This window comes from Phyllobates terribilis, unplaced genomic scaffold (genome assembly GCF_046119375.1).
Source record: "Phyllobates terribilis strain yellow unplaced genomic scaffold, ASM4611937v1 Scaffold_8__6_contigs__length_399053987, whole genome shotgun sequence".
NCBI classification, from domain to species: Eukaryota; Metazoa; Chordata; class Amphibia; order Anura; family Dendrobatidae; genus Phyllobates; species Phyllobates terribilis.
Window position 1 is genome coordinate 28,094,589 of NW_027362768.1, and position 25,702 is coordinate 28,120,290.

General features: G+C 43.3%; 1 protein-coding gene across 2 annotated transcripts in view; it reads left to right on the forward strand.

Moving 5' to 3' along the window:
* CAMSAP2 (calmodulin regulated spectrin associated protein family member 2) overlaps positions 1 to 9,780 on the forward strand; it is a 119,015-nt gene extending 109,235 nt beyond the window's left edge. For both annotated transcript variants that reach the window (XM_073642894.1, XM_073642896.1), the window contains one exon: positions 2,909 to 9,780. In XM_073642894.1, the coding sequence (XP_073498995.1) occupies positions 2,909 to 3,214 (306 nt within the window). In that variant the 3' untranslated portion in view covers positions 3,215 to 9,780. The remainder of the gene's footprint in view (positions 1 to 2,908) is intronic.
* Positions 9,781 to 25,702: the final 15,922 nt, after the last annotated feature.

Genomic DNA, 25,702 nt, shown 5'->3' on the forward strand with positions numbered 1-25,702 from the left:
GTGACCCAATTAGAGTTTGTTCCAGGGGAGGAAGCAAAAGAGCATACAGACATTACAGCACAGGATCACAGCTGATTCTTTCTATGAGGTAAAACATTTCACTGCCTATTTTTTAAATAATCAGCTGTGATCCCGTGCAGTAATATCTGTATACTCTCTTGCATCCCCCCCTGCCCAGGAGCTGTGGTATGATCAGACCATGTTCCTGTACAGTCAGACACAGCCATTACATAGTATACAGCAGGGGCACATTTATAAGATTATCTCAGCACATGAACATTTTATTTAAACACATCCAATTGTGGAAATTATTATCATTCAAAGTTCATTTTAATCAATAGATCTTTGTTGGACATCCCCTTTAACTCCTCATAGAAGCTGATCAGATTAGTCTGACAGGATCAATCCCTCATAAACCCATGTTGATGCTGTGTCATGATCTTATTCTTATTGAGCTACTCCAGAATCGCATTTCTTAGAAACCCCCAGAGATTTAGCCCACAGTAGAGATTAAATTTACATGCTTTTAATTTCCATGCTCAGATTTTGTCTCCTTTTTGAATATTGGCACCACATTTGCTATACGCCAGTCCTGTGATACAGACTCTGTTATTATGGAATCTGTGAATATTAGAAATAATGGTCTATCACGGTACATAATTCCTGTAGCATTTGGTGGTGTATGCCCCTGGGGCCCGGGGATTTGTTGTCTTTTGTGTTTTGAGGTGGTGTCGTACTTCCTGCGTGAATAAGCAGGTCACATTTAAAGGGGTTCGCTTGAAATAAACAGAACCATAGGCAATGTCATTCTAAATGAATGTAATTTAGTAAATAAGTATTGATTTTATATGGCCACAGTCTTGTTACACTTACAGATGTCTATCATACGAGATCCTGAGATTCTACCGCACGTGCTCACTGATCCAGTGCTGAAATTCTACCGCACGTGCTCACTGCCCCTGTGCTGACATTCTACCGCACGTGCTCCCTGCCCCTGTGCTGACATTCTACCGCACATGCTCACTGCCCCAGTGCTGACATTCTACCGCCCCGTGCTCATTGCCCCAGTGCTGAGATTGTACCGCCCCGTGCTCATTGCCCCAGTGCTGAGATTGTACCGCCCTGTGCTCACTGCCCCAGTGCTGAGATTGTACCGCCCCGTGCTCATTGCCCCAGTGCTGAGATTGTACCGCCCCGTGCTCATTGCCCCAGTGCTGAGATTGTACCGCCCTGTGCTCACTGCCCCAGTGCTGAGATTGTACCGCCCCGTGCTCACTGCCCCAGTGCTGAGATTGTACCGCCCCGTGCTCACTGCCCCAGTGCTGAGATTGTACCGCCCCGTGCTCACTACCCCAGTGCTGAGATTGTACCGCCCCGTGCTCAGTGCCCCAGTGCTGAGATTGTACCGCCCCGTGCTCACTGCCCCAGTGCTGAGATTGTACCGCCCCGTGCTCACTGCCCCAGTGCTGACATTCTACCGCCCGTGCTCACTGCCCCAGTGCAGAGATTCTACCGCCCGTGCTCACTGCCCCAGTGCTGACATTCTACCGCCCCGTGCTCACTGCCCCAGTGCTGACATTCTACCGCCCGTGCTTACTGCCCCAGTGCTGACATTCTACCGCCCGTGCTCACTGCCCCAGTGCTGACATTCTACCCCCCGTGCTCACTGCCCCAATGCTGACATTCTACCGCCCGTGCTCACTGCCCCAGTGCTGACATTCTACCGCCCGTGCTCACTGCCCCAGTGCTGACATTGTACCGCCCCATGCTCACTGCCCCAGTGCTGACATTGTACCGCACGTGCTCACTGCTCCAGTGCTGAGATTGTACCGCACGTGCTCACTGCCCCAGTGCTGAGATTGTACCGCCCTGTGCTCACTGCCCCAGTGCTGAGATTGTACCGCCCTGTGCTCACTGCCCCAGTGCTGAGATTGTACCGCACGTGCTCACTGCCCCAGTGCTGAGATTGTACCGCCCTGTGCTCACTGCCCCAGTGCTGAGATTGTACCGCACGTGCTCACTGCTCCAGTGCTGAGATTGTACCGCCCTGTGCTCACTGCCCCAGTGCTGAGATTGTACCGCACGTGCTCACTGCCCCAGTGCTGACATTCTACCGCCCGTGCTCACTGCCCCAGTGCTGACATTCTACCGCCCGTGCTCACTGCCCCAGTGCTGACATTGTACCGCCCCGTGCTCACTGCCCCAGTGCTGACATTGTACCGCCCCGTGCTCACTGCCCCAGTGCTGACATTGTACCGCCCCGTGCTCACTGCCCCAGTGCTGACATTGTACCGCCCGTGCTCACTGCCCCAGTGCTGACATTGTACCGCCCCGTGCTCACTGCCCCAGTGCTGACATTGTACCGCCCCGTGCTCACTGCCCCAGTGCTGACATTGTACCGCCCCGTGCTCACTGCCCCAGTGCTGACATTGTACCGCACGTGCTCACTGCCCCAGTGCTGACATTGTACCGCACGTGCTCACTGCCCCAGTGCTGACATTGTACCGCACGTGCTCACTGCCCCAGTGCTGACATTGTACCGCACGTGCTCACTGCCCCAGTGCTGACATTGTACCGCCCCGTGCTCACTGCTCCAGTGCTGAGATTGTACCGCACATGCTCACTGCCCCAGTGCTGACATTGTACCGCACATGCTCACTGCCCCAGTGCTGACATTGTACCGCCCCGTGCTCACTGCCCCAGTGCTGACATTGTACCGCCCCGTGCTCACTGCCCCAGTGCTGAGATTGTACCGCACGTGCTCACTGCTCCAGTGCTGAGATTGTACCGCACGTGCTCACTGCCCCAGTGCTGACATTGTACCGCCCAGTGCTCACTGCCCCAGTGCTGAGATTCTAGACTATATCACAGTATATTCTAATCCTGGATTTTTTTTCTACATCCACAGGAAATGGAGAAATCGAACGCCCACAACTTCCTGATCTTGTTCCGTGACTCAGGATGTCAGTTCCGTTCTGTATATACTTACTATCCTGAAATTGAGGAGATCACCAAGCTGGCAGGCATCGGTCCACGTTCCATAACTCGGAAAATGATCGAGGGTCTCTACAAATATAACTCCGATCGCAAACAGTTCAGCCACATCCCAGCCAAAACCATGTCTGCCAGTGTTGACGCTGTGACTATTCACAGCCATCTGTGGCAAGCTAAGAGACCTGCGACCCCCAAAAAACTGCTTTCCTCCAAAGCATAGCAATGGCTGGCAAAAATAAAACAAAAAATATGAGCCTCCTGAAGATTTATAGAGAGAGCAATTACTTGTTGCCAATGAGACTTGTATCGAGTGAACACAGACACTTCTTCCTGCTGTCTTTACACACAACTGGAATGTAGGACAGTATTGATCTTGGGGGATACGGAGGGAGGGGGGTTATTTATCACAAAATGTTTTTGACTCACTTAAGGGGCGGGTGGGGGGTAAGCTGTATGCGGTCTGAATTTGCGGGGCATGTGCGGTATGACACAGAAGCACTGACATTTGTCCATGTGTGGTGACTGGTATTACTCGACATCTCTTGCCTTATATATTGACATTCTTCTTTTTTTATTCTGCATTTGCGTGTGTGCAAGATGATGTTGAGTTACAAAGGATAAATTGTGGGGGTGGAGGGGGCGTCTCTTCTTTTATTATTTTTTTTTCTATTTGAAGGAAGACGTAAAATGTGTTAAGAAAACGGATCAGTATCACTGCCAAGAAGGGTGGCAGCATGTACTTTACCAAGTATTTCCAAGCTCTCTGGCAGTGAGGGGACTGTGGGATAGGCCAGCTTACCTCAAAAATGCAAGCCAGTAAGCATGAATAGGGACGGCAGCATCACTTCCTTTATATTTATGTCTGCAAGTTTTACAAGAAAATGGCGTATTTAAGTACTCTCTGCAGTCTGACATTCCTAGAGTGCCGCGCGCTTGCATACGACCACCAGTGTAGTCAACGATTTTAATGACTGTTTTTATCACCTCATGGAGAGCGACTGTCTGTGCTTATTTTATTTTTTTACTATAGTCGTTTTGTATTTTATTTAGCATTATCTGAAAAATTACAAAATTGATTGTCATTGGGGTTAGTGCTAGATCCTTTTATATGTGGGCAAACACTAGTCTTAACAGTTTGCTACTGACATATCTTCTGATACAAGATTTGGCTTGGTTTTAGCCTTTTATTAAGATATTTATTAAGACCTCCTGTTTGGTGATGTCACCTGAGTGGGCGTGACCAGCTATTAGGACGTCCCCTGAGGAGCCAGACCTTATCAGCTGGCATCACCAGACACCGCGCGACAAACCCTGCTTATGTACCATGAGAAGTATATCACTAGAGTAATAAAGTCCCTCACTAAATGCATAAGAAAGAACCAGCAAGGTGAATCAAGTGCCAATGTAAAGAGCTAGAAGCCGTGTTAATGGAGGGAGTACTAGATAGTAGGGTGTAACACTAATGCTGCAGGACAGGGCCATGCATCTGGTCTAGATAGTTGCATGCACTTTCCAGGATGAAAGGTAAGCGTGTTTGTGGATGTTTTATATTCTCCATTTCAAGGACAAAAAGTATGGTTGTTTTTTTTTTTTTGAGACGTGTTGTAAAGTATTTCATATCATGTGAGATTTAACATTTTTTTTAAGCTAAATGCAAAGATAAACCATTTGGTCATTACATTTTGAATAGTGTTTTTCACTTTAATATCTATTTTGTTATATATATGTAGGCATGTCAGGAGGGTGGATTGTACATTAATTTAATAGTGTTTTTTTTCTTCTAAACAGAGATGGTCAAGGACCCGCAGAATGTAATTTAGTTTATTTACACTGATGTTACCAAAAATAGAGATAAAGGACATGTGAAAACAGGCCGGTGCATGCAGACGGGGTGGAGGTGAATCATTGCAATCTATGATGGCGTAATGTTTTCCAGGTTTGCTGCAGGGGAGGGTGAATTTGTTACCTGCCTCCATAATCCAGGCCTATTGTGCCTGAGCTGTAGAAATTTCCATCCTTTATTGTATCGCAGTTTATACTTGTATTGTTGGGAGAAGGTTGGTTGTCTTACTTCATACGCTAATGAATTATTAAACTTGCCCATTCGGCGCCATAGTAAAATCGTGTAAAACACCCCTCGCTTATAGACGGATGGCATCGTAGACCTAGGTCACAAAATGAGTACTGCTTATTTGATAGGGGCATTACATAGATTTATTGTAATGTCACTTTTAAAGTCCTCGTACTTGTCTGGTTTAAACATTTTAATTTTTTTTGGACTTGACCATTTATAGGGCAATTTTATATTTCTGCTTGAAAATGATAACCTTGATGGATCAGCAAGATCCAGGTCAAGGCATAAAATGTAAAAATTTTAAATAAAAGCATCTGAATTGGGTTATTTATTGTTGGTGTTCAGTGTACAGTAATCAGCGCAGTACAGGATAAGGCACAGGCCTTTTCACACCATGCTGAATACTAGTGGGGCTTACCACCTCCCTGCTGAGCACATTCCCCTTATGGTTTATTACATTGGGACTGTAGGAGAAAATTGTAGTTCTCGTAGTAATCCAATGGGGAAAACCTAAAATAGGCAGGTATTAACCCCTTCTACTACAGTGCTGGGTCACTGTGTGTACTGTATTTTTCTGACTATAAGACGCACGTTTTGCCTCGCAAAATTTTGGAGGAAAGTGGGGGGTGCATCTTATAGTCCGATATACATAAATGCAGAGCGGGACACAGCGCTGTAGGAGAGAGGAGGTGAGTATAATTGTTTTGTTTTTTTTCTGTGACGGGGATGAGGGGTGTCATGCATACCAGGATGAGGGGGGCTATACATACCGGGATAAAGGGGGTCATACATACAGGGATGGGTGTGAGGGGGGCCATACATACAGGGATGGGTGTGAGGGGGGCCATACATAACAGGATGAAGGGTGCCATACATGCCAGGAAGAGGGATGGGGGATTGAGGTGCCATGCCTTCCAGGATGGTGGATTGGGGTGCCATGCATATCCAGATGGGGATGGGGGCTATATATACCAGGATGGGGGATATTAAAATTGGGGGACATTACCCCTATAACAATGTCAGAAGCAGACCCCCTCCCCTATACAGGGCATCATGACCTCATTCTTTGCTTACATTTTTTATTCTATTTTCCTCCTCTAAAACCTAGGTGTGTCTTATAGTCCGAAAAATACGGTACTTTGCAATCGAAAGCTGCACTTGGCTTTCTAAGCAGGAGTTGTATCCGTCATTATTTATTAGGAACAGATGCCCCTTCTGCAACCGGCTCTGAAACATTTCACTAATATTCCTCTCTAATAATCCTTTCTTTGTGGGTTCCCTGTATCGATGCCACCCAAGTAGGATTGAGGAATGGCGCCATTGGGAGCAAAGAAAAGATGATGGTATGGCAAAAGCTTATTTAACAGGCACATTTAGCCCATCCGCAGCAGTGTTACAGAAGATGCCTGGACTACAGTATTATTTCATTTAATGTCTGTTACATTAGCGGACATTTGTATTAAGAGTGTATATTCTGTCTTGAAGGAAACCTGCCAACTCAGAAAACACTATTTACTTGCAGATTTAACCATATAATACTGCCTGACCGTTGTACTGAAAGTGCAGCTACCAGGAGAAAATGAACTTATCTCCTCCCAGGAGCCACCAGCGTTCAGCCATGGGGGGTGTTCACTTAGCGGCTACAGTCACCCCTTATTCTACTGTGAGCCGCAGCTGTAAGAATGCGCCTGCACTTTGATTAACATCTCGCTCTGCACTGATGCACTCCAGAACCCGCTGTAAGTCAAAGTGCAGGGGCGTGCTTACAGCCGCCACTCATAGTATAGTGAGCGATGCCGCGACCAGTGACCATAGTGGCTCAATGCCCCCATTACTTAAAACACGCAGCTCCCGGTAGGCAATAAGTTCACTTTCTTCTGGTAGCCGCACTTGAAGTAAGGCAGCCATGAAGCATTGTGGCACTATTTACCTGCAGATTAATCTGATATCTGCAGGTATATAGCGTTTTCATAGTTGACAGGTTCCCTTTAAAGAGAATCTGTCAGCAGGTTTTTTCTGTGTAATCTGAGGACACCATGAGGTAGGGGTTAAAACACTGAATTCAGCGGTATCACTTATTAGGTTCTGTGCTGCTGTTTACTTACAATAAAGGTTTTATCACTAGGACATTATCATTGATTAGCTGCCTCCTGCCAAGTTGTCTGACTACGCCTCCTCCTGTGATAACCAGCTCACTGTCACTATACAGTGTGCACAGAGAGCTGTGGTGTGGGCGGAGGAAGCTTTTTCGGCTCTGCTACATCGAAGAACTCTTGATTGTGCCACAACTGCAGCACTGAGTAAACTAAGTGACACATTGCTGGAATCAGGATCTCTTTTCTTACTTTATTTTACTCTCAGATGAGACAGCAAAAATCTAGTGACGGATGCCCTTTAAATGTATTGTCCCTCTAATTGCCATTTACAAGTTAATTGTATAAAACACATACATGAAATGCATTGCACAGACATATTGGCTCTTATAGGAACATCTATTCCCTCTTTATGCACCTTTTTAATAACCGTACAAAGCAAGATCCAGAACCTTTTGGAATAAACATTATGAAATTAAATATTTCTGCTTTAGGCCGCTGCTTTCCAATTTAAAGGGCCATGGCCATGTAAGCAGCCAGGACACTATTGTATAATTACATTATTCATCACAGTCTACTGAACATATATAGAAGACCACAAAAACTTTAAAACCTCCAACTGTTTTCCTGACACTATGATATAAAACAGGGAGCAAAGAGGCAAAGACCAGCAGCCCCATGTAAATTATAGCACACAGAACGCCATTTACTATTGGCAGTGTGATATCAATCTCATTTTTCTTGAGTTTTGGGGTCGGTTTGTGCCCACAGCTGTACAGTACTGTATAGTTCAAGCCTGGAGAAAATAGTAATACTGTATAAAATGCAAAGGTTTTTTTTTTTATTTCTTTCTGGGTTCAGTTTAAGAATATTTTGCAGTATTGTGGAAATGGAAACAAAAAGTTATCAGAAATTTTTGTTTTACACAATATGTTAATTCGTGGCAAAGCTAAAATTTTGGAGGCCATGGCTGTATAACGATGGTGTGTTTCTTTCGGCTCTGACATTTCTATTGGTGTCCACCTGGCTTTCACATAGCATACAGCAATCTGCTGCAACCACGACAGCCATTATTAAAGGCAATGTAACACATCAGTATCTGTTCAAAAAGTGACCTGTAAAAGAAAGCTGTTAATATATTGGGATTTTTTTTTTTATGACCAATAGTCCATTTAAAAAAAAAAAAAAAAGGCTGAGATATATCCTACTTGGGTCTGCTTTACGGCCCATTGAAATGAATAGGTCAGAAAAAATAAAATGGAAAGTACGCAGATGCCATCCGAATTGCATCAGTGTGTTGTTCATTTTTGACTGGTAGCTAGAAGTTTAGGAAATCACCATCCGTTTTTTTTTTTTCTTTGCATGCGATAAAAATGTTTAGAATACTGATAAAAAATCGTGCAAACAAGGAGAAAAAAAACAGATGTGTAATTTCAGCATTAGGGTATATGCACACGTTGAGTATTTGCAGCTGATTTTTGGCAGGAAAAACAGAGTGAAGTACTCAGTTTAAGCTGTTTTACGTGTGGTGTTGATTCATTTTTGTTTGTGTTTTTCCCCATTCATTTAAATAGATGGGAAAAAGCTGAAAGAATTGAGATGCTGCAATTTTGAAAAAAAACAACAACTCTTTGATAGCTGAATTCTGCAAGGAAAAAATAAGCATCATATGCATGAGATTTAAGAAATCTCATTGACTTTACCGGTACTGTAAACCGCTGCGTTTTTTTTTTTTTGCGGCATGTGAACAAGCCCTTACACTTGTCCCTAGAGAACCGCTTATGAATGAATTGCATCCATCCATTGTACACATTATAACTGTAAAAACCATTGCACCTCCTATACAACATCCTCCAAAATATCGGGAGCCGAATAAGGTCACATTGTGGAGTAAAGAATTCCATTTATATCAGCATAATATGGAACCAGTACAGAGCCTCTTCTGTTATGTTACACTTCCTTTAACTGCCCTAAATGCATTATATAGTCTAAGTATTACAACAGCCTTTTGATGTATTAACAATCTAAGTTGTCTTCTCATTTTTCTTTTCCTTTTTTTAGTATTATTTTTATTATTGCTTTTTGTATTTTCACAGTCAGAGCTATTTATGCAGTATTATCATTTTTGATACTTATTTTTCCCTTTTTAAACCCATTTATCCTTCTGCAGTGATTCCATTTGTTTTGTATGTTCTTTAGTCATTCTTCTGTCATACTCTACATATACAGTATGGGGAATCCAGCGTAACCCTTACTTTGCCACAGTGCTCCCATGGTAGAAACATGCACATTTCCTTAGCGAGAGTACTGCTTTCTGTATGACGGTCACTCGTTATTTTCATGGAATAACACACGATATGACTTCATGGTTTCAGCATCTTCAGAGGCATCCTAAACCTTTACATGCCTGACATTTTGTATGAATGTTCACAAGGACGTGTCTCATTAATATGAACTTGTCTCATAATGTTTGCATGTAAATGAGATCTAAACAATTGTGTAGATACTATGTATATTGGTGTGTATGTACATATACGTGATGGGTAAAAGAAGACCTGCACATGTTAGCTTGCGTCATCACCACTGCAAGCAATGGAAATAAAAGATCTCTTCACTGCATTGCTTTGTCTTTCTGGTCATTGTACAGGATAAGGAATCTGTCGTATATCTAGATCGATCGTTTGATCTCCCCTGATGAGGCTGGAGACTGGACATGTCGTCTCATGGTCTTTTGCCAAGTATTTAAAGGGCTCGGATACGGCTTTAAAGAAGACGATTACTTTTTATTATAATTAAATGATTACAGAAAATAGGAAATAGTGTGATATTGCGTACACTTTTGCATAATATAAATCACAAAGGTAAAGTACTTACAGCGCACATTATACAGGAAAAACTTTACCAGGGTCAACATACATCATCTGTCCGGGAAACATCAGCTGTGAGAAGCAAAACAGCGAAGACAGAGAAAAGTCCTGGGATGAATCCACACTGCGACGTTAGGGCGTCCCCTTTTAGTCCACAGGTCAACAGGCTTCTGTCTTAGCTGAAAACTTCACTAGCTTATATCTTGTTCGTAACCAAATGTTACACAAATTCTTACAGGTTCTATTTGTTCAATGTAGTATCTTTCTTCTGAGTGGCCAGCTCTTCAGATGTCACTTAACACCGAACAAATATATCACCGGAGATGAAACATGCCAAAGGCTCCTGGTACCAGATGTTTTACCGTTCTATAAACACAGCATATTCTCACCAAATATTGGTAACGAATATAAACATGCATCGTTCTCACTAAACATTAATAGAGCTATGCGGTCCAGATGTTGGGAAAATTACAGAAAGTACAAGGCCAACAAGCTGAACTGTTACTGTGAAATATCTTAAAGGGTTCTTTAAAAACAGGCTACCAATATGGATTCCTGATGGCCATTAACATCTTAGCACTACACATTGCCTTAAAGGAAATCTGTCAGTAGGATCTACCTTCCTAAGCCGTTTATATGGGCATGCTGGTCATAGGAAGTGGAATAAAGTGATACTGTTATACCCGCGATCCATTGTCTTAGAGCAGACTGTCAGTCATCACATTTCTCACACTGATAATGCCTCTCATGTAAAATAAGCTCTGGAGGCAGATTCTCAGGAAGATCTATGTCCGTCCCATAGATCTTACCTCATTTACTTATAAGAAAAACCTAGATTTCTCTGGAATAATACATTGGATCGCATTTATCAAGGTATCACTTTATTCCGATTTCTATGACCTATATCCCCATATAGGCTTAGGAAGGATGAACCTTCTGACAGATTCCCTTAACCGCTTCCCGACCGCCCACTGTACATAAACGGCGCTGCCTGGGCTCTGTGCAGCGCCGACGTTTATAAACAGTCGGTGGTCCCGCAGCTCTCAGGACCCCCAGGGTCCTGCAGGCGCTGCGGTTCAGATGAGTAGCAGTGACAGGGGACATCATTGGGATCTGATTGGATCAGGTCCCAATGATGTTAACCCTCTGCTATCTTCTAGATACCGCGATCTATAGCGATCGCGGCATTTAGAAGATAGTGAGAGGAGAGGGGGTTGTCCACTTACCTCTCCGACGGCCCCCTGATGTCTGAGAGGACCTGCCGTTGTCATGGCAGCCGGAGGTCACATGACCGCCTCCGGGTCTGCCATGTACGGTGTTCTGCTAGACTCGGCCTGCAGCTGAAGTCTAGCAGGAGACACTGACTGTGAAACTGTCAGCAAAGCTCTCATGCAATGCAATACATGTCTATTGCATTGCATGAGAACAGTGATTAGAAAAATAAAAATGTCCCATACAGGAACTAAGTAAAAATGTAAAAAAAAGTCTAAAAAATGTTTTCAAACTGTTTAAAAAAAATCACAAAATAAATAAAATATTAAACCAATAAATCTGTATATTTATGCAAAAACAAAAAAAAGTACACATATTTGGTATCGCCGCGTCCGAAACAACCCGATCTATAAAACTGTCACACTAATTAACTCCTTCTGTGCACACCGTAATAAAAATAAAACGGAGCAAAAAACTATGCTTTTTCATCATATCGCCAAACAAAAAGTGGAAAAAAATGTGAAAAAAAAAGCAAAATGGAAATAAAAATGGTACCGCTGAAAACGTCATCTTGTTCCGCAAAAAAAAACAAGCCGCCATACAGCTCCATCAGCTGAAAAATAAAAAAGTTATAGCTCTCAGAATAAAGCGATGCAAAAAAAAATATTTTTTCTATAAAATTGTTTTATTGTGTAAAAGCGCCAAAACATAAAAAAAATATACGGTAAGTGTAGTATCGCTGTAAACGTACTGACCCGAAGAATAATGCTGCCTTATCACTTTTACCACACGCAGAACGGCATAAAAAAAAACCCTCAAAAAACAATTCCTGAATTGTTGGTTTTTGTTAATTTTACCTCCCAAAAAACAGAATAGAAAGCGATCAAAAAATGTCACGTACCCAAAAATGATACCAATAAAAATGTCAACTCGCCCGCAAAAAACAAGCTATCACATGACTGTCGGACGAAATATGGAAAAATTATAGCTCTCAAAATATGGCGATGCAAAAACTAGATTTTGCAAAAAAAGCGTCTTTTAGTGTGTGACAGCTGTCAGTCATAAAAACCCCATATAAATCTGGTATCTCTGTAATTGCACCGACCCGAAGAATAAAGTAATCTCATCACTTAAACCGCACGAGGAACGGCGTAAAAAATAAAACCAATTCTTCACCTGCTACTGATTTGTTTATTATGTCTCCCAAAGATCGCAGTAAGGCTCGGCGCACATTTATCCTGTGCTCTGCGCTGAGCACTTACACCAGAGTTTCCGTGTAAATCTCTGAAATATGTGATTCAGACGGAACCCATGACGGAAGATTCTCTGTAATGAAGCAGATATAGGCCACTGTGGATGCCGTCTGGCCTGTGATCCCACGGTGTCAGTTTTTTTAGGCGTGCATAAAAGTGCGGTTGGCCACAGTTTTGTGCACTTCTGAAAAAAGGACACCACTAAACAGAGGCCAGACGGAGTCCAGAGTAACTCTGCTGCCTCATTACAGTGAATGGATCCCGCAGGGGTTTCATCTGAATTACATCACTTGGAAATTTAGATGGAAACCCCGATGTAAGTGCTCAGCCTAGAGCGCCGAATAAATGTTACGTAAAATGTTCCCAATAAAAGCTTCAACTCGGTCCTCAAAAAAAGCTAGTCCCCACTCAGGTCCGTCATCTGTTAAAAATATAAGGGACTTCCAAGTTACTGGTAGCAGAAAGGCTCTGGAAAAGCGAAATGGTCCTTGCCCCCCAAAAGAAATTCAGAAAATGTTGTGCTCCCAAATCCAAATGCCTATTCTACAATAATTTGTTCTCCAATTGTCAAATAGCACTCCGTCCCCCCCAGATCTCACCGTATGGCTAAGCGGTACGATACAGCCACATATGGGGTATTGCCACTTTTAGAAGAAATTGTGTGACACATTTCGGCACCATTTTTACCCATTGCCCTGTGTGAAAATGTAAAATCTGAGGGTAAAACATTTTTTTGTGGTAAAAATATAATTATGCTTTTTTCACTGCCCAATGGTATGAATTTAAAAATTAAAAAATACTCACTACTTCCCTAGATGAATTCCTTGAGAGGTGTAGTTTACAAAATGGGGTCACTTGTGGGGGTTTCTGCTGTTTCGGCATGTCAGCGACTCTTCAAATGTGACATGGTGTCTGCTGCCTATCCCAGCCAACATAGCGCTCCTTTCTCTTCTGAACCCTGCCGTACACCAAAGCAGTGGTTTTCCCCCACATATGGGGTATCGGTGTACTCGGGAGAAATTGCACAACAAATTTCATGGTGCAATTTCTCCTGTTATCCTTATAATAATGCAAAATTAGGGGATGAAAAACATTTTTTTGTGGGGAAAATGTGAAAATTTTATTTTTACGGCTCAATATTATAAACTTCTGTGAAGCACCTGGGGGTGCAAGGTGCTCACCACACATCTAGATAAGTTCCCTAAGGGGTCTAGTTTCCAAAATGGTGTCACTTGTGGGGGGTTTCCACTGTTTAGGCACATCAGGAGCTCCCAAAATGCAACATGGCGTCCGCTAATTATTCAAGCAAATTTTACATTCAAAGTCTAATGGCGCTCCTTCCCTTCCGAACCCTACAGTGCGCCCAAACAGTGGTTTTCCCTCACATATGGGGTATCAGCGCGCTCATGAGAAATTGCACTACAAATTGTGTAGTCCATTTTTTCCTGTTACCCTTGTGAAAATAAAAAAAATGGGTCTAAAGTAACATTTTTGTGAAAAAAAGTTAAATGTTCATTGTTTTCTTCCACATTCCAAAAATTCCCGTGAAACACCTGAAGGGTTAATAAACTTCTTGAATGTGGTTTTGAGCACCTTGAGGGATGCAGTTTTTAGAATGGTGTCACTTTGGGGTATTTTCTGGCCCCTCCAAGTCACTTCAAATAAGATGTGGTCCCTGAAAAAATGTTTTTGTAAATTTTGTTGGAAAAATGAGAAATCGCTGGTCAACTTTTAACCCTTATAACTTCCGAACAAAAAAAAATTTTGGTTCCAAAATTGTGCAGATGTAAAGTAGACATGTGCAAAATGTTATTTATTAACTATTTGTGTCACAGATCTTTCTGATTTAAGGGCATAAAAATTAAAATTTTGAAAATTGCTAAATTTTCTCCAAATTTCCGTTTTGTTTTTTTCACGAAGTAACTCAAGTTATATCGAATAAATTTTACCACTATCGTGAAGTACAATATGTCACAATAAACAATCTCAGAATCAGGGGGATCCGTTGAAGCGTTCCAGAGTTATTACCTCATAAAGTGACAGTGGTCAGTATTGTAAAAATTGGCCCGGTCATTAACGTGCAAACCACCTTGGGTTGTAAAGGGGTTAATTGTAGCCCAGTTATTTCTGTGCACATGTCACTAAGAGTGCAAGTGCCACAGGGAGGAGGATATACCAAGCGCATGTAATACTGTCTTGTTGCTATCAAGATAACGGCGGAGGAGACCCTGGCGGACCCATCAAGTCACCATCGCTCGAGATCGAGCCGAAGGCTGTTAAAAAAAAAAAAAAAAACAGCATCACATAAGCAAATGTGAAAGCATCACCCTTAGGTTCAACGTTCTCTCCTTCTCCACATTGCCCTTATCCGTCTAATGGCTAATATACCATGCTTCCGGAAAGGTTAAAAACTGCATTTTGTGATTACTTGTGTTATCTTTGTCTAATATTTAAATTTGTTTTGTGATCTGAAACATTTAAGTGTGAAAAGCATGCAAAAGAATAAGAAATCAGGAAGGGGGAAAACACTTCACACCACTGTATATGTGTGTGTATATACAGTGCCTACAAGTAGTATTCAACCCCCTGCAGATTTAGCTGGTTTGATAAGATGCAAATAAGTTAGAGCCTTCAAACTGCAAACGAGAGTAGGTTTTATGAACAGAAGCATAAATCTTACAAACCAAAAAGCTATGTTGCTCAGTTGAATTTTATTACATTTTAAACATAAAAGTGTGGGTCAATTATTATACAACCCCTATGTTTAATATTTTGTGGAATAACCCTTGTTTGCAATTACAGCTAATAATCGTCTTTTATAAGACCTGATCAGGCCGGCACAGGTCTGTGGAGTTATCTTGGCCCACTCCTCCATGCAGATCTTCTCCAAGTTATCTAGGTTCTTTGGGTGTCTCATGTGGACTTTATTCTTGAGCTCCTTCCACAAGTTTTCAATTGGGTTAAGGTCAGGAGACTGACTAGGCCACTCCAACACCTTGACTTTTTCCCTCTTGAACCAGGCCTTGGTTTTCTTGGCTGTGTGCTTTGGGTCGTTGTCTTGTTGGAAGATGAAATTACGACCCATCTTAAGATCCTTGATGGAGGAGCGGAGGTTCTTGGCCAAAATCTCCAGGTAGGCCGTGCTATCCATCTTCCCATGGATGCGGACCAGATGGCCAGGCCCCTTGGCTGAGAAACAGCCCCACAGCATGATGCTGCCACCACCATGCTTGACTGTAGGGATGGTATTCTTGGGGTCGTATGCAGTGCCATCCAGTCTCCAAACGTCATGTGTGTGGTTGGCACCAAAGATCTCGATCTTGGTCTCATCAGACCATAGAACTTTGAACCAGTCTGTCTCAGAGTCCTCCAAGTGATCATGAGCAAACTGTAGACGAGCCTTGACATGACGCTTTGAAAGTAAAGGTACCATACAGGCTCGTCTGGAACGGAGACCATTGCGGTGGAGTACGTTACTTATGGTATTGACTGAAACCAATGTCCCCACTGCCATGAGATCTTCCCAGAGCTCCTTCCTTGTTGTCCTTGGGTTAGCCTTGACTCTTCGGACAAGCCTGGCCTCGGCATGGGAGGACACTTTCAAAGGCTGTCCAGGCCATGGAAGGCTAACAGTAGTTCCATAAGCCTTCCACTTACGGATGATGCTCCCAACAGTGGTGACAGGTAGGCCCAACTCCTTGGAAAGGGTTTTGTACCCCTTGCCAGCCTTGTGACCCTCCACGATCTTGTCTCTGATGGCCTTGGAATGCTCCTTTGTCTTTCCCATGTTGACCATGTCTGAGTGCTGTTCACAAGTTTGGGGAGGGTCTTAAATAGTCAGAAAAGGCTGGCAAAAGAGATCTTTAATCCACACATGTGAAGCTCATTATTCTTGGTGCCTGAACTACTTCTTAATACTTTAGGGGAACCAAACAGAATTCTTGTGGTTTGAGGGGTTGAATAATAAATGACACTCTGAATTTACTTTTAACGTTTTTAAAAAAAAAAAAAAAAAATTTGCTGCAGTGCATTTCCCACTTCCAGGCTGATCTACAGTACAAATGTCACAATGCCAAGCTAATTCCGCATGTGTCAACCAGCTAAATCTGCAGGGGGTTGAATACTACTTGTAGGCACTGTGTATGTATGTATGTATATATATATATATATATATATATATATATATATATATATTTTACAATCTACATATGTATATCTACAGGTGGGGAAAATAAGTATGATACACTGCCGATTTTGCAAGTTTTCTCACCTATAAAGAATGGAGAGGTCTGTAATTTTTATCGTAGATACACTTCACTTTTGAGAGACAGAATCTAAAAAAAAAAAAAAAAAAAAAAACTGAAAATCACATTGTATCATTTTTGAATAATTAAATTGCATTTTATTGCATGAAATAAGCATTTGATCACCTACCAATTCTGGCTCTCACAGACCTGTTAGTTTTTCTTTAAGAAGCCCCCCTACTCTGCACTCATTACCTGTATTAATTGCACCTGTTTGAACTTGTTACCTGTATAAAAGACACCTGACCACACAATCGCACTCTAACCTCTCCACCATGACCAAGGCCAAAGATCTGACTAAGGACACCAGGGACAAACTTGTAGACCTGCACAAGGCTAGGATGGGCTATAGGACAATAGTCAAGAAGCTTGTTGAGAAGGCAACTGCTGTTGGCATAATTATTAGAAAATGGAAGAAACAAGATGACTGTCAATCTTCCTCGGTCTGGGACTCCATGTAGGATCTCTCCTCGTGGGGTAAGGATGAATCTGAGAAGGGTCAGGAATCAGCCCAGAACTACACAGGAGCACCTGGTCAATAATCTGAAGAGAGCTGGGACCACAGTCTCAAACATTACCCTTAGTAACACACTATGTAGTCATGGATTAAACTCCTGCAGGGCACGGAAGGTCCCCCTGCTCACGCCAGCACATGTCCAGGCCCGTTTGCCAATGACCATCTGGATGATCATGTGAATCATCAAAGGAGCCATGGGAGAAGGTCATGGTCATGATACCAAATAGAACTTTTTGGTATGAACCAGGGATGTGGAGTCGGTATAAAATGGACCAACTCCGATTCCTAAAATATATAATAAATTAGGTACAGTAGTTCAATGCAGTTTGTGGGGAATATTTTTTTCATAAGAATTTGGGAAAGTTATGAAATGTCCTATAAATGTCTGTCCTATTCCTGACCTAAGGGTCTAGACTTTTAGCTGAGATGAATCTGTGCTACAGTAAATTTATCACTTAAACATGAGGCATGTATGAGGGAGTCGTGGAGTCGAAGTTGTAGTCGTTGTCATGGAAATTGAGGAGTCAGATGTTTGGCTTACCGACTCCACAGCCCTGGTATCAACTCCACATACCATGTTTGGAGGAAGAAGGATGAGTACAACCCCAAGGACACCGTCCCAACCATGAAGCATGGTGGGGGAGACATACGTTGGGGATGCTTTTCTGCAAAGGGAAGAGAACGACTGCACCATATTGAAGGGAGGATGGATGGAGTCATGTATCACCAGATTTTGGCCAACAACCTCCTTCCCTCAGTAAGAGCATTGAAGATGGGTCATGGCTGGGTCTTCCAGCATGATATGACCCAAAACACACAGCCAGGACAGCTAAGGAGTGGCTCTGTAAGAAGCATTTAAAGGTGCTGGAGTGGCCCATCCAGTCTCCAGAACTGAACCCAATAGAAAATCTTTGGAGGGAGCTGAAACTCAATGTTGCCCAGCAACAGCTCCGAAACCTGAAAAATTCTGGAGAAGATCTGTATGGAGGAGTGGGCCAAAATCCCTGCTGCAGTGTGTGCAAACTTGATCAAGAACTGGAAACGTCTGACCTTTGTAACTGCAAGTAAAGGTTTCTGTACCAAATATTAAGTTCTGTTTTCCTATTGTATCAAATACTTATTTAATGCAATAAAATGCGAATTAATTATGTATAAATCATACAATGTGTCTTTCTGGACTTTTTTTTTAAGATTCTGTCTCTCACAGTTGAAGTGTACCTACTATAAAAATTACAGACCTCTCCATTCTTTGTAGGTGGGAAAACTTGCAAAATCAGCAGTATATCAAATACTTATTTTCCCCACTGTATAAACACAAAACTGTAAAACCAGTATGGAAAAAAATCTGCAACTCTTTAAAAAATAGAAGTGTGAATAGTTCATTATTATTATCAATTAACAAAATGCAAAAGAGCATCAATTCTTCTAGGTACAATTACACAAAGTCAGGCTATGAGTAACCAATTATACCAAACATGATAGTGATCATGATTTTCATATGTACCATTAACTGAAACAGAAACAGCTGTGTTGGAGGCTTAAAAGTGGGTGAGGCACAGCCAAACTCTGCTATGAAGGTAAAGTTATGAAGGACCGCTTCATATCACAGGTTATAAATAGTGTTGAGCGATACCTTCCGATATCAGGAAATATCGGATCGGATTGGATCGGGCCGATACCCAAAAAGTATCGGATATCGCAGATTCCGATACCGGAAACCAATGCAAGTCAATGGGACACAAATATCGGAATGAAAATAAACCCTTTCTTTCCTTGTAGGTTAATTCTACATGAAGGAAAACAACTAACAATAATGTAGAATGTATTGGGGGAGGTGGTTGCCCAAATCGATGGGAACAGTGCTCACAGTGAAACATGAAAAGCCGGCAATTCAGCAGCGGCATACACCGGTACCCGACAATTTAGAACAGAAAGAATAGAGCTTCACACATAGATTAGATAGATAGAAACATGTCAGTCACATATATATGAAGTACAGTGACAGTGTTGCTTACTGTACTTGTCATTTAGTGTAAAGGATTTATTTAAAAAAATATTAGTGTTTTCGTGCACCGTCTCTTTAAAAAAGCCGTCCGGCAATTCCGCAGTGGTACCTGACAATTTATAACAGAAAGATAGAGCATCACACATAGATTAGATAGATAGAAACATGTCAGTCACATATATAATAAGTACAGTGATAGTGTTGGTTACTGTACTTGTCATTTAGTGTTAAAATAAAGGATTTATTAAAAAAAAAAATTGGCGTGGGGTTCCCCGTAATTTTAGTCTCTAGCGGAGGTTAAGCAGACGGCTGGGGCAGATGTTTGAAGCCTGGGAAGAGGGTAATACCCACGGAGCTTCCCAGGCTACTAATATCAGCCCCCAGCTGAATACCTAGCCTTTACTAGCTATTAAAATGGGGGACCCCCCAAAAAAATGACGTGGGGTCCTCCCTATTTTAATAGCTAGCAAAGGCTAGGCAGACAGCTGGGGGCTGATATTAATAGCCCAGGAAGGGTGCCATGAATATTGGCCCCCTCCCAGGCTAGAAACACCAGCCGTCAGCCGCCCCAGAAATGGCGCATCCATAGGATGCGCCAATTCTGGCACTTAGCCTCACTCTTCCACGCTGCCCTGGTGCGGTGGCAGGGGGTAATAGGGTTGGGGTTCATGTCAGCGCCAGCTGCCATGAAGCCCAGGTTAGTAATGATGGGCGTCTATAAGACACCCCCATTACTAACCTACAAAGTGTTAAAAAGAAAAAACACACACTACACCCAGAAAAAAATAATTTATTTGAAATAAAACACACCATTTTATTTAATTCTTAGTTTACTAAAAAAAAATAGTTACCTGTCCACGTTCCTGCGCTGATCTCCCATGCACAGCTGTCACATCTGGAGATGGTGACAGCTGTGCATGGCTGCTGTAAGCTCACACTGCCGGGAACACGTCCGCTCCTGGCAGCGGGAGCCACTGACTGAGGTCACCGGAGTGCATTCAGGCAGCGCAGCTCCGGAGACCTCCTTTACGGCACTGCTGTACCGTGGGAATTTCTCACGGTACAGCAGGGCCGTAAAGGAGCTGACCGGAGCAGCGCTGCCTGAACTCCGGCGAACCCGCTTATGCAATCACGGGGCTCCTTTACGGCCCCGTCATTCTAGCGGAGGCAGCGGTTCAGAGCGGTCACATTCTATGTGGCTGCTCTAAACTGGAGATCTTCGTGGGACACTCGTGGACTACTACGGAGGGGTAAGGATAAGGTTGTGGTTTATTATTTTATATTTTATTACAGGAGATCGATGGCTTCGGGGAATTAGGTGTCTAGGTGAGTATAGGTGTAGTTTGTTTTTTTTTACTTTATTTTAGGTGGCGATCGGCGGGGACAGGTAATGTATAAACTAATTTATTTTAGGTAACCACTGGCCACCAATGAAATGTATTTAAAATTTATTGGGGACCAAAAACAAAAAAAGAATATGGGGGCCTAAAAAAACACGTATAGGGGCAAAAATAACACATGGGGCAGTTTAAATAGCAGGATCAGGCTGATGGGAACTACTGCTCCCATCGAGCTGATCCTGCTGGCACGAGTGGACGGGGGACAGATATAGGCCGATGGGAGTAGTAGTGTCACATCGGCCTATGTCTGCCTGCACGCACACACCCGCAGACATCGCACACACCAATCATGACGGGTCTGATGGTCTGCGAGGTGTGGCTGACCTGTGCGGCCGTGGGAAAGTTCATGTGAGTTCATGCAATGCAGTCAAGCATGAACTCACATGAACCCTCTGAGGGCACCGCGGCGACTTCAAATGAACAGCTGATCAGAATCACCTGATACCTCAGCTGTTCATTTGAAATAACCGGCGGGAAAGCGCAGCACAGAACGGGAAAGCCGGCGGTGAAGTCTTTTCACTGCCGGCTTCCCTGCCCGGGTCCTTTGCTCCCTGCTCCTTGGTGCTGTGCTCCCCGCCCGGTCCTAACTTACGATCGGGATGGGAGGTGGCGAGGGGAGCGGAGGATCGGGGTGGGAGGCTGTGGGGAAGCAGTATGAGGCTGTGTGATTGTTTAAAAGCCGGCGGCTTTTTACCGCCCGCCGGCTTTTAAACAATCAGGAGAATTCTCTCACGCTGGTGGGATGGCATTCTGATGACAGGCTGGATCGCAGCTGAGCGCTGCCATCCAGCTTGTCATCCTTCAGAGACACTGCAGAGCGCAGGCATTATAGGAACTCCTGATTCTGGTATTCGATATTGTAAAAATATCGGAACTCAGTATCGGAACTCCGATACCGCGAATATCGGCCGATACCCGATATTACAGTATCGGAATGTTCAACACTAGTTATAAACCATAGCAAGACTGAGCAGAGCAACAAGACACAATGTAGTTCTACTGCATCAGCAAGGTCTCACTCAGGCAAAGATTTCAAAAGAGACTGGTGTTTCAAGACATGCTGATCAAGCTCAATGTTGAGGACCATAGATGCAGTTATTGGTTAAGAAAACTTAGTGGAGCAGATAATACAAATCATTCTTACTTCCCATCAAAATCGGAAGATGTCCAGCAGTGCCATCAGCTCAAAACTGCCAGGAACCAGTCGTACCCAACTACACCCATCTGCAGTTTGGAGAAGTCTAAGCAAAAGTGGTTTTCATGGAAGAATTGCAGCCTAAAGCTGTATCTTCGACAAGGAAACATGGTCAAGTGACTCAACTATGCATGAAAACAAGAACTGGGGTGAAAAAAAATGGCAGCAGATGCTCTGCACTGAGGAGTCAAAATGAGAAATATATGGCTGTAACAAAAGGCAGTTTGTTTGTTTTTTTTACCAAAGGTCTGGAGAGCGGTACAATATGAGTGTCTGAGGTAACAGTGAAGCATGGTGGAGGGTCCATCCAAGTTTGTGGCTGCATTTCAGCAAATTTGAGTTGGGATTAATGGTGTCCTCAGTGCAGAGGACTACGGGCAGAAGCGAATACAATTAATATTGGCGCCACCCGGGACAGGAGCAGAGGAGCTGTCATCAGCAGAACTCAGACCACTTCCGGTCTGCGCCCTTTTGGAGACTGCGCACGCAGGGGACGTCGGATGACGCAATGCAGTGACGTCATTGTACCATCCAGAGCCACTGCTGTACTTCATGGAAGAGGAGACGAGGAGCAGGGAGAAGATCGAGAGCCTGTTAGGTGAGTATAAGCTTTTTTTTTTATTTTACTTTGCCAATAAATGGTGGCTATAACAATAGGGGTTGGCTGTGGGTACAATATGGGGAAGCTGGCTGTGGGGACATTGAGGGCCTGAATGTGGGGACAATATGGGGAAGCTGGCTGTGGGGACAATGAGGGGCTGGATGTGGGGACAATATGCAGAAGCTGGCTGTGTGGACATTGAGGGACTCGCTGTGGGGACAATATGGGAGATCTGGCTGTGAAGACAATATGGAAAGCTGGCTGTGGGGACATTGAGGGATTCGCTGTGGGGACAAAATGGGGGAGCTGGCAGTGGGGACACTATACTGGCACTGGCTGTGGGGACATTACGGGGGCTGGCTGTGGGGGGACAATATTGGGGAGCTCGCTGTGGGGAAATTGGGGGGGCTGAATGTGGGAACAGTACAAGAGGGGCTGTGAGGGACATCATATTATATGGGAGACAAGGGGAACATTATACTGTATATAGAGGGCTGTGGTGCACAGTATACTACAGTATATATGAGGTTCTGTGGTGGTGACCATATTATATAATGGGGGGCTGTGGTGGACTTCATACTGCATAGAGGGCTGTTGTGGATATATTGTTTGGGCTGTTGTGGTGACTATCATACCGTATAGGGGGACAGTGTGAGGAAAGGATACAGTTTTGAGAATACAACGTGGTGGACAGTGTGATGAGAGGGCACAGTACGAATATGGAGAGGAGGCAGCATGAAATGTGGGCACAGTATGGAGAGAGGTTAGCATGGCGGGGGACAGTGTGGAGATATAGAGAGTGTAAAGGAAAACAGTGGCGAGGGAACAGCCATGGTATAGGTCTGTGTTTCTCAACTCCTTTCCTCAAGACCCACCAACTGATCATGTTTTCAGGATTTCCATTCACACTGCACAAGTGATGGAATTATCACCTGTGCAATACTAAGGAAATGCTGAAAACATGACCTGTTGGTGGGTCTTGAGGACAGGAGTTGAGAAACACTGGTATTAGTGGTGGTTCATAAGGGCGGCCGGTGTGGCAGTTAAAGCTGATAGTGGCAGAAAGTGTGGTAGTTATATCTCCTAAGGGTGGACAGTGTAGTGATTATAGATCATTAAGGCAGACATCGTGGAGGTCATGTATTATAGGACGCTTATTTAAGGCATAGAATGGACAGATATTTTTATGTAGAGGGCATTTTAATAGCACTTTTTTATTTTTAAGGGCACCATGTTGGGATTTGCGGCAGAAGAGCGTAGATGAGGGAAGTCTCCAGGGAAGAGATGTGGATAAGAAAAGTCATCATGGCATCAGGACAAGATGGAGACGAAAAGAAAGCAACTACTCAATCAGAGAAGACGTCACCTATAAAGGTACCTGGATGTAAATGTTTACATGTTGATACTGACTACATCTCATCATTACTGTGGTTCCTGTATGGGCCGCAGTCTGGTAATGACTGAAGACAACAACATCCAGCATCTCTTTAACAATACTAAAGACATACTGGGAGTTGTACTGTAGGTTCATGAGATACAAATTTATTTGGGCCTGACTTGACATTGCAACTGCTGAACGAAGTTTGGTGATGTAGTCATTTACTTATGGTGGTTCTGGTGATGTATGCATGTACTGATGGTGGTTTTGGTGCCATATTCATGTACTGATGGTGGTTCTAGTGACCTGTTTATTTACTAATAATAATTCTGGTACTGTATTTATGTACTATTGTTGGCCATGGAGTTCCAATTATGTACTGATGATGATTTTTGATTTGGATTTATGTACTGATGATGGTTCTTGTGATGAATATATCACCATAACAACCATCACTACATAAATACGTCAAAAGAACCACTATCCGTACAGGAATATGGCACCAGAACCACCATTAGTTTTGATGCAAACTGTATTTGTCGCATGACGGACGTAAAAACCATCAGACGTATCCCTTTATCTATAGTGGGATCTGCTTAGTTTCCTTAAGATAATCCGCCAAATGCTTTACACCTTAATTGAAACCATACAGCCCCAATTACAGTTAAGCTATATTAGGGTCTGACTTTTAAATATAAGATGTCAGGGATGAATAATTATATATCTAACTTTGAAAACACACCCCCTTTTGAGCCTCATTCCTAATATACACCACTTTGTTTTTAATTTTGCTGATATTTTTGGGAGAAAAAGGTTAACATTTCTAATGTACGTGGTCGTCAGAGCGGGAGGAGGGGGGCATTAGGGGACCTGTTACCTTACTCTCTGACCCATTCCTTTACTTGGGGGCTGAGGGTTCATCTAGGGAGGGTCACCATCTGCTTCATCTGCCTACGGCACCAAAATACCTTGTCCCGGCCCTGATACTGCCAGGGTCACTAAGAACTATCCTCAGCAGAAAGAAGAACAAGAAGTTTTGGAAGTGATTATGTGGCCCCCACAGAGCCCAGATCTCAACTTTTTCAAGGATGTGTGGGATTACATGAAGAGACAAAAAAACTGATCTGTGATTAGTGCTCTTTGATATTTTGAACAACTTCCCTGCAGCGTTCCTTCAAAACCTGTGTATCTAGAAGAACTGATGAAAGCAAACTGGTCACACCAAATATTGATGGGATTTAGATTTCTCATTTGTCCACTTTTAATGACCGGAGGTCCGAGAGAGATCCAGTGAGTCACAAACTGAGATAGAGACAGAAATAAACAACACTCTCTTTACTAAAACAGGGATTAGACAAAAATTCAGTATTGCATGAATCAGTCTCAGGTTCTACCTGGGACACTGTCCCTACTAAATACACACAATCAGCAAAAGCTGAAATCAATGTCCCAATCTCAAGGTTTCCAGTTTATGTGAATTATTCTAAAGATCTGGAACAATTTTACTTAAACACAGCGACAGTCTAGTGAGGGCGGTCTATGGGGACCCCTGAGATGGCACACTGAGTACAATCCTACCACTATTAACAATAACAATGCATGAAACTATACCAATTGCTCTTATACCCCTAGTATGGTGATACCCGGGTATCTTAAAGTTACGGTACCGTTAACCTCAGATGTGGTCTATCACAGGCCTGTGAATCGCGGTGGCTGCAGCTAGTCCCGGAAAACTTTGGCGCCAAATAAAAACAAAGTTCACAAAAACAGCAAAGGTTCCTTGTCTTGTCGGCCGATTCCGAGCCCACA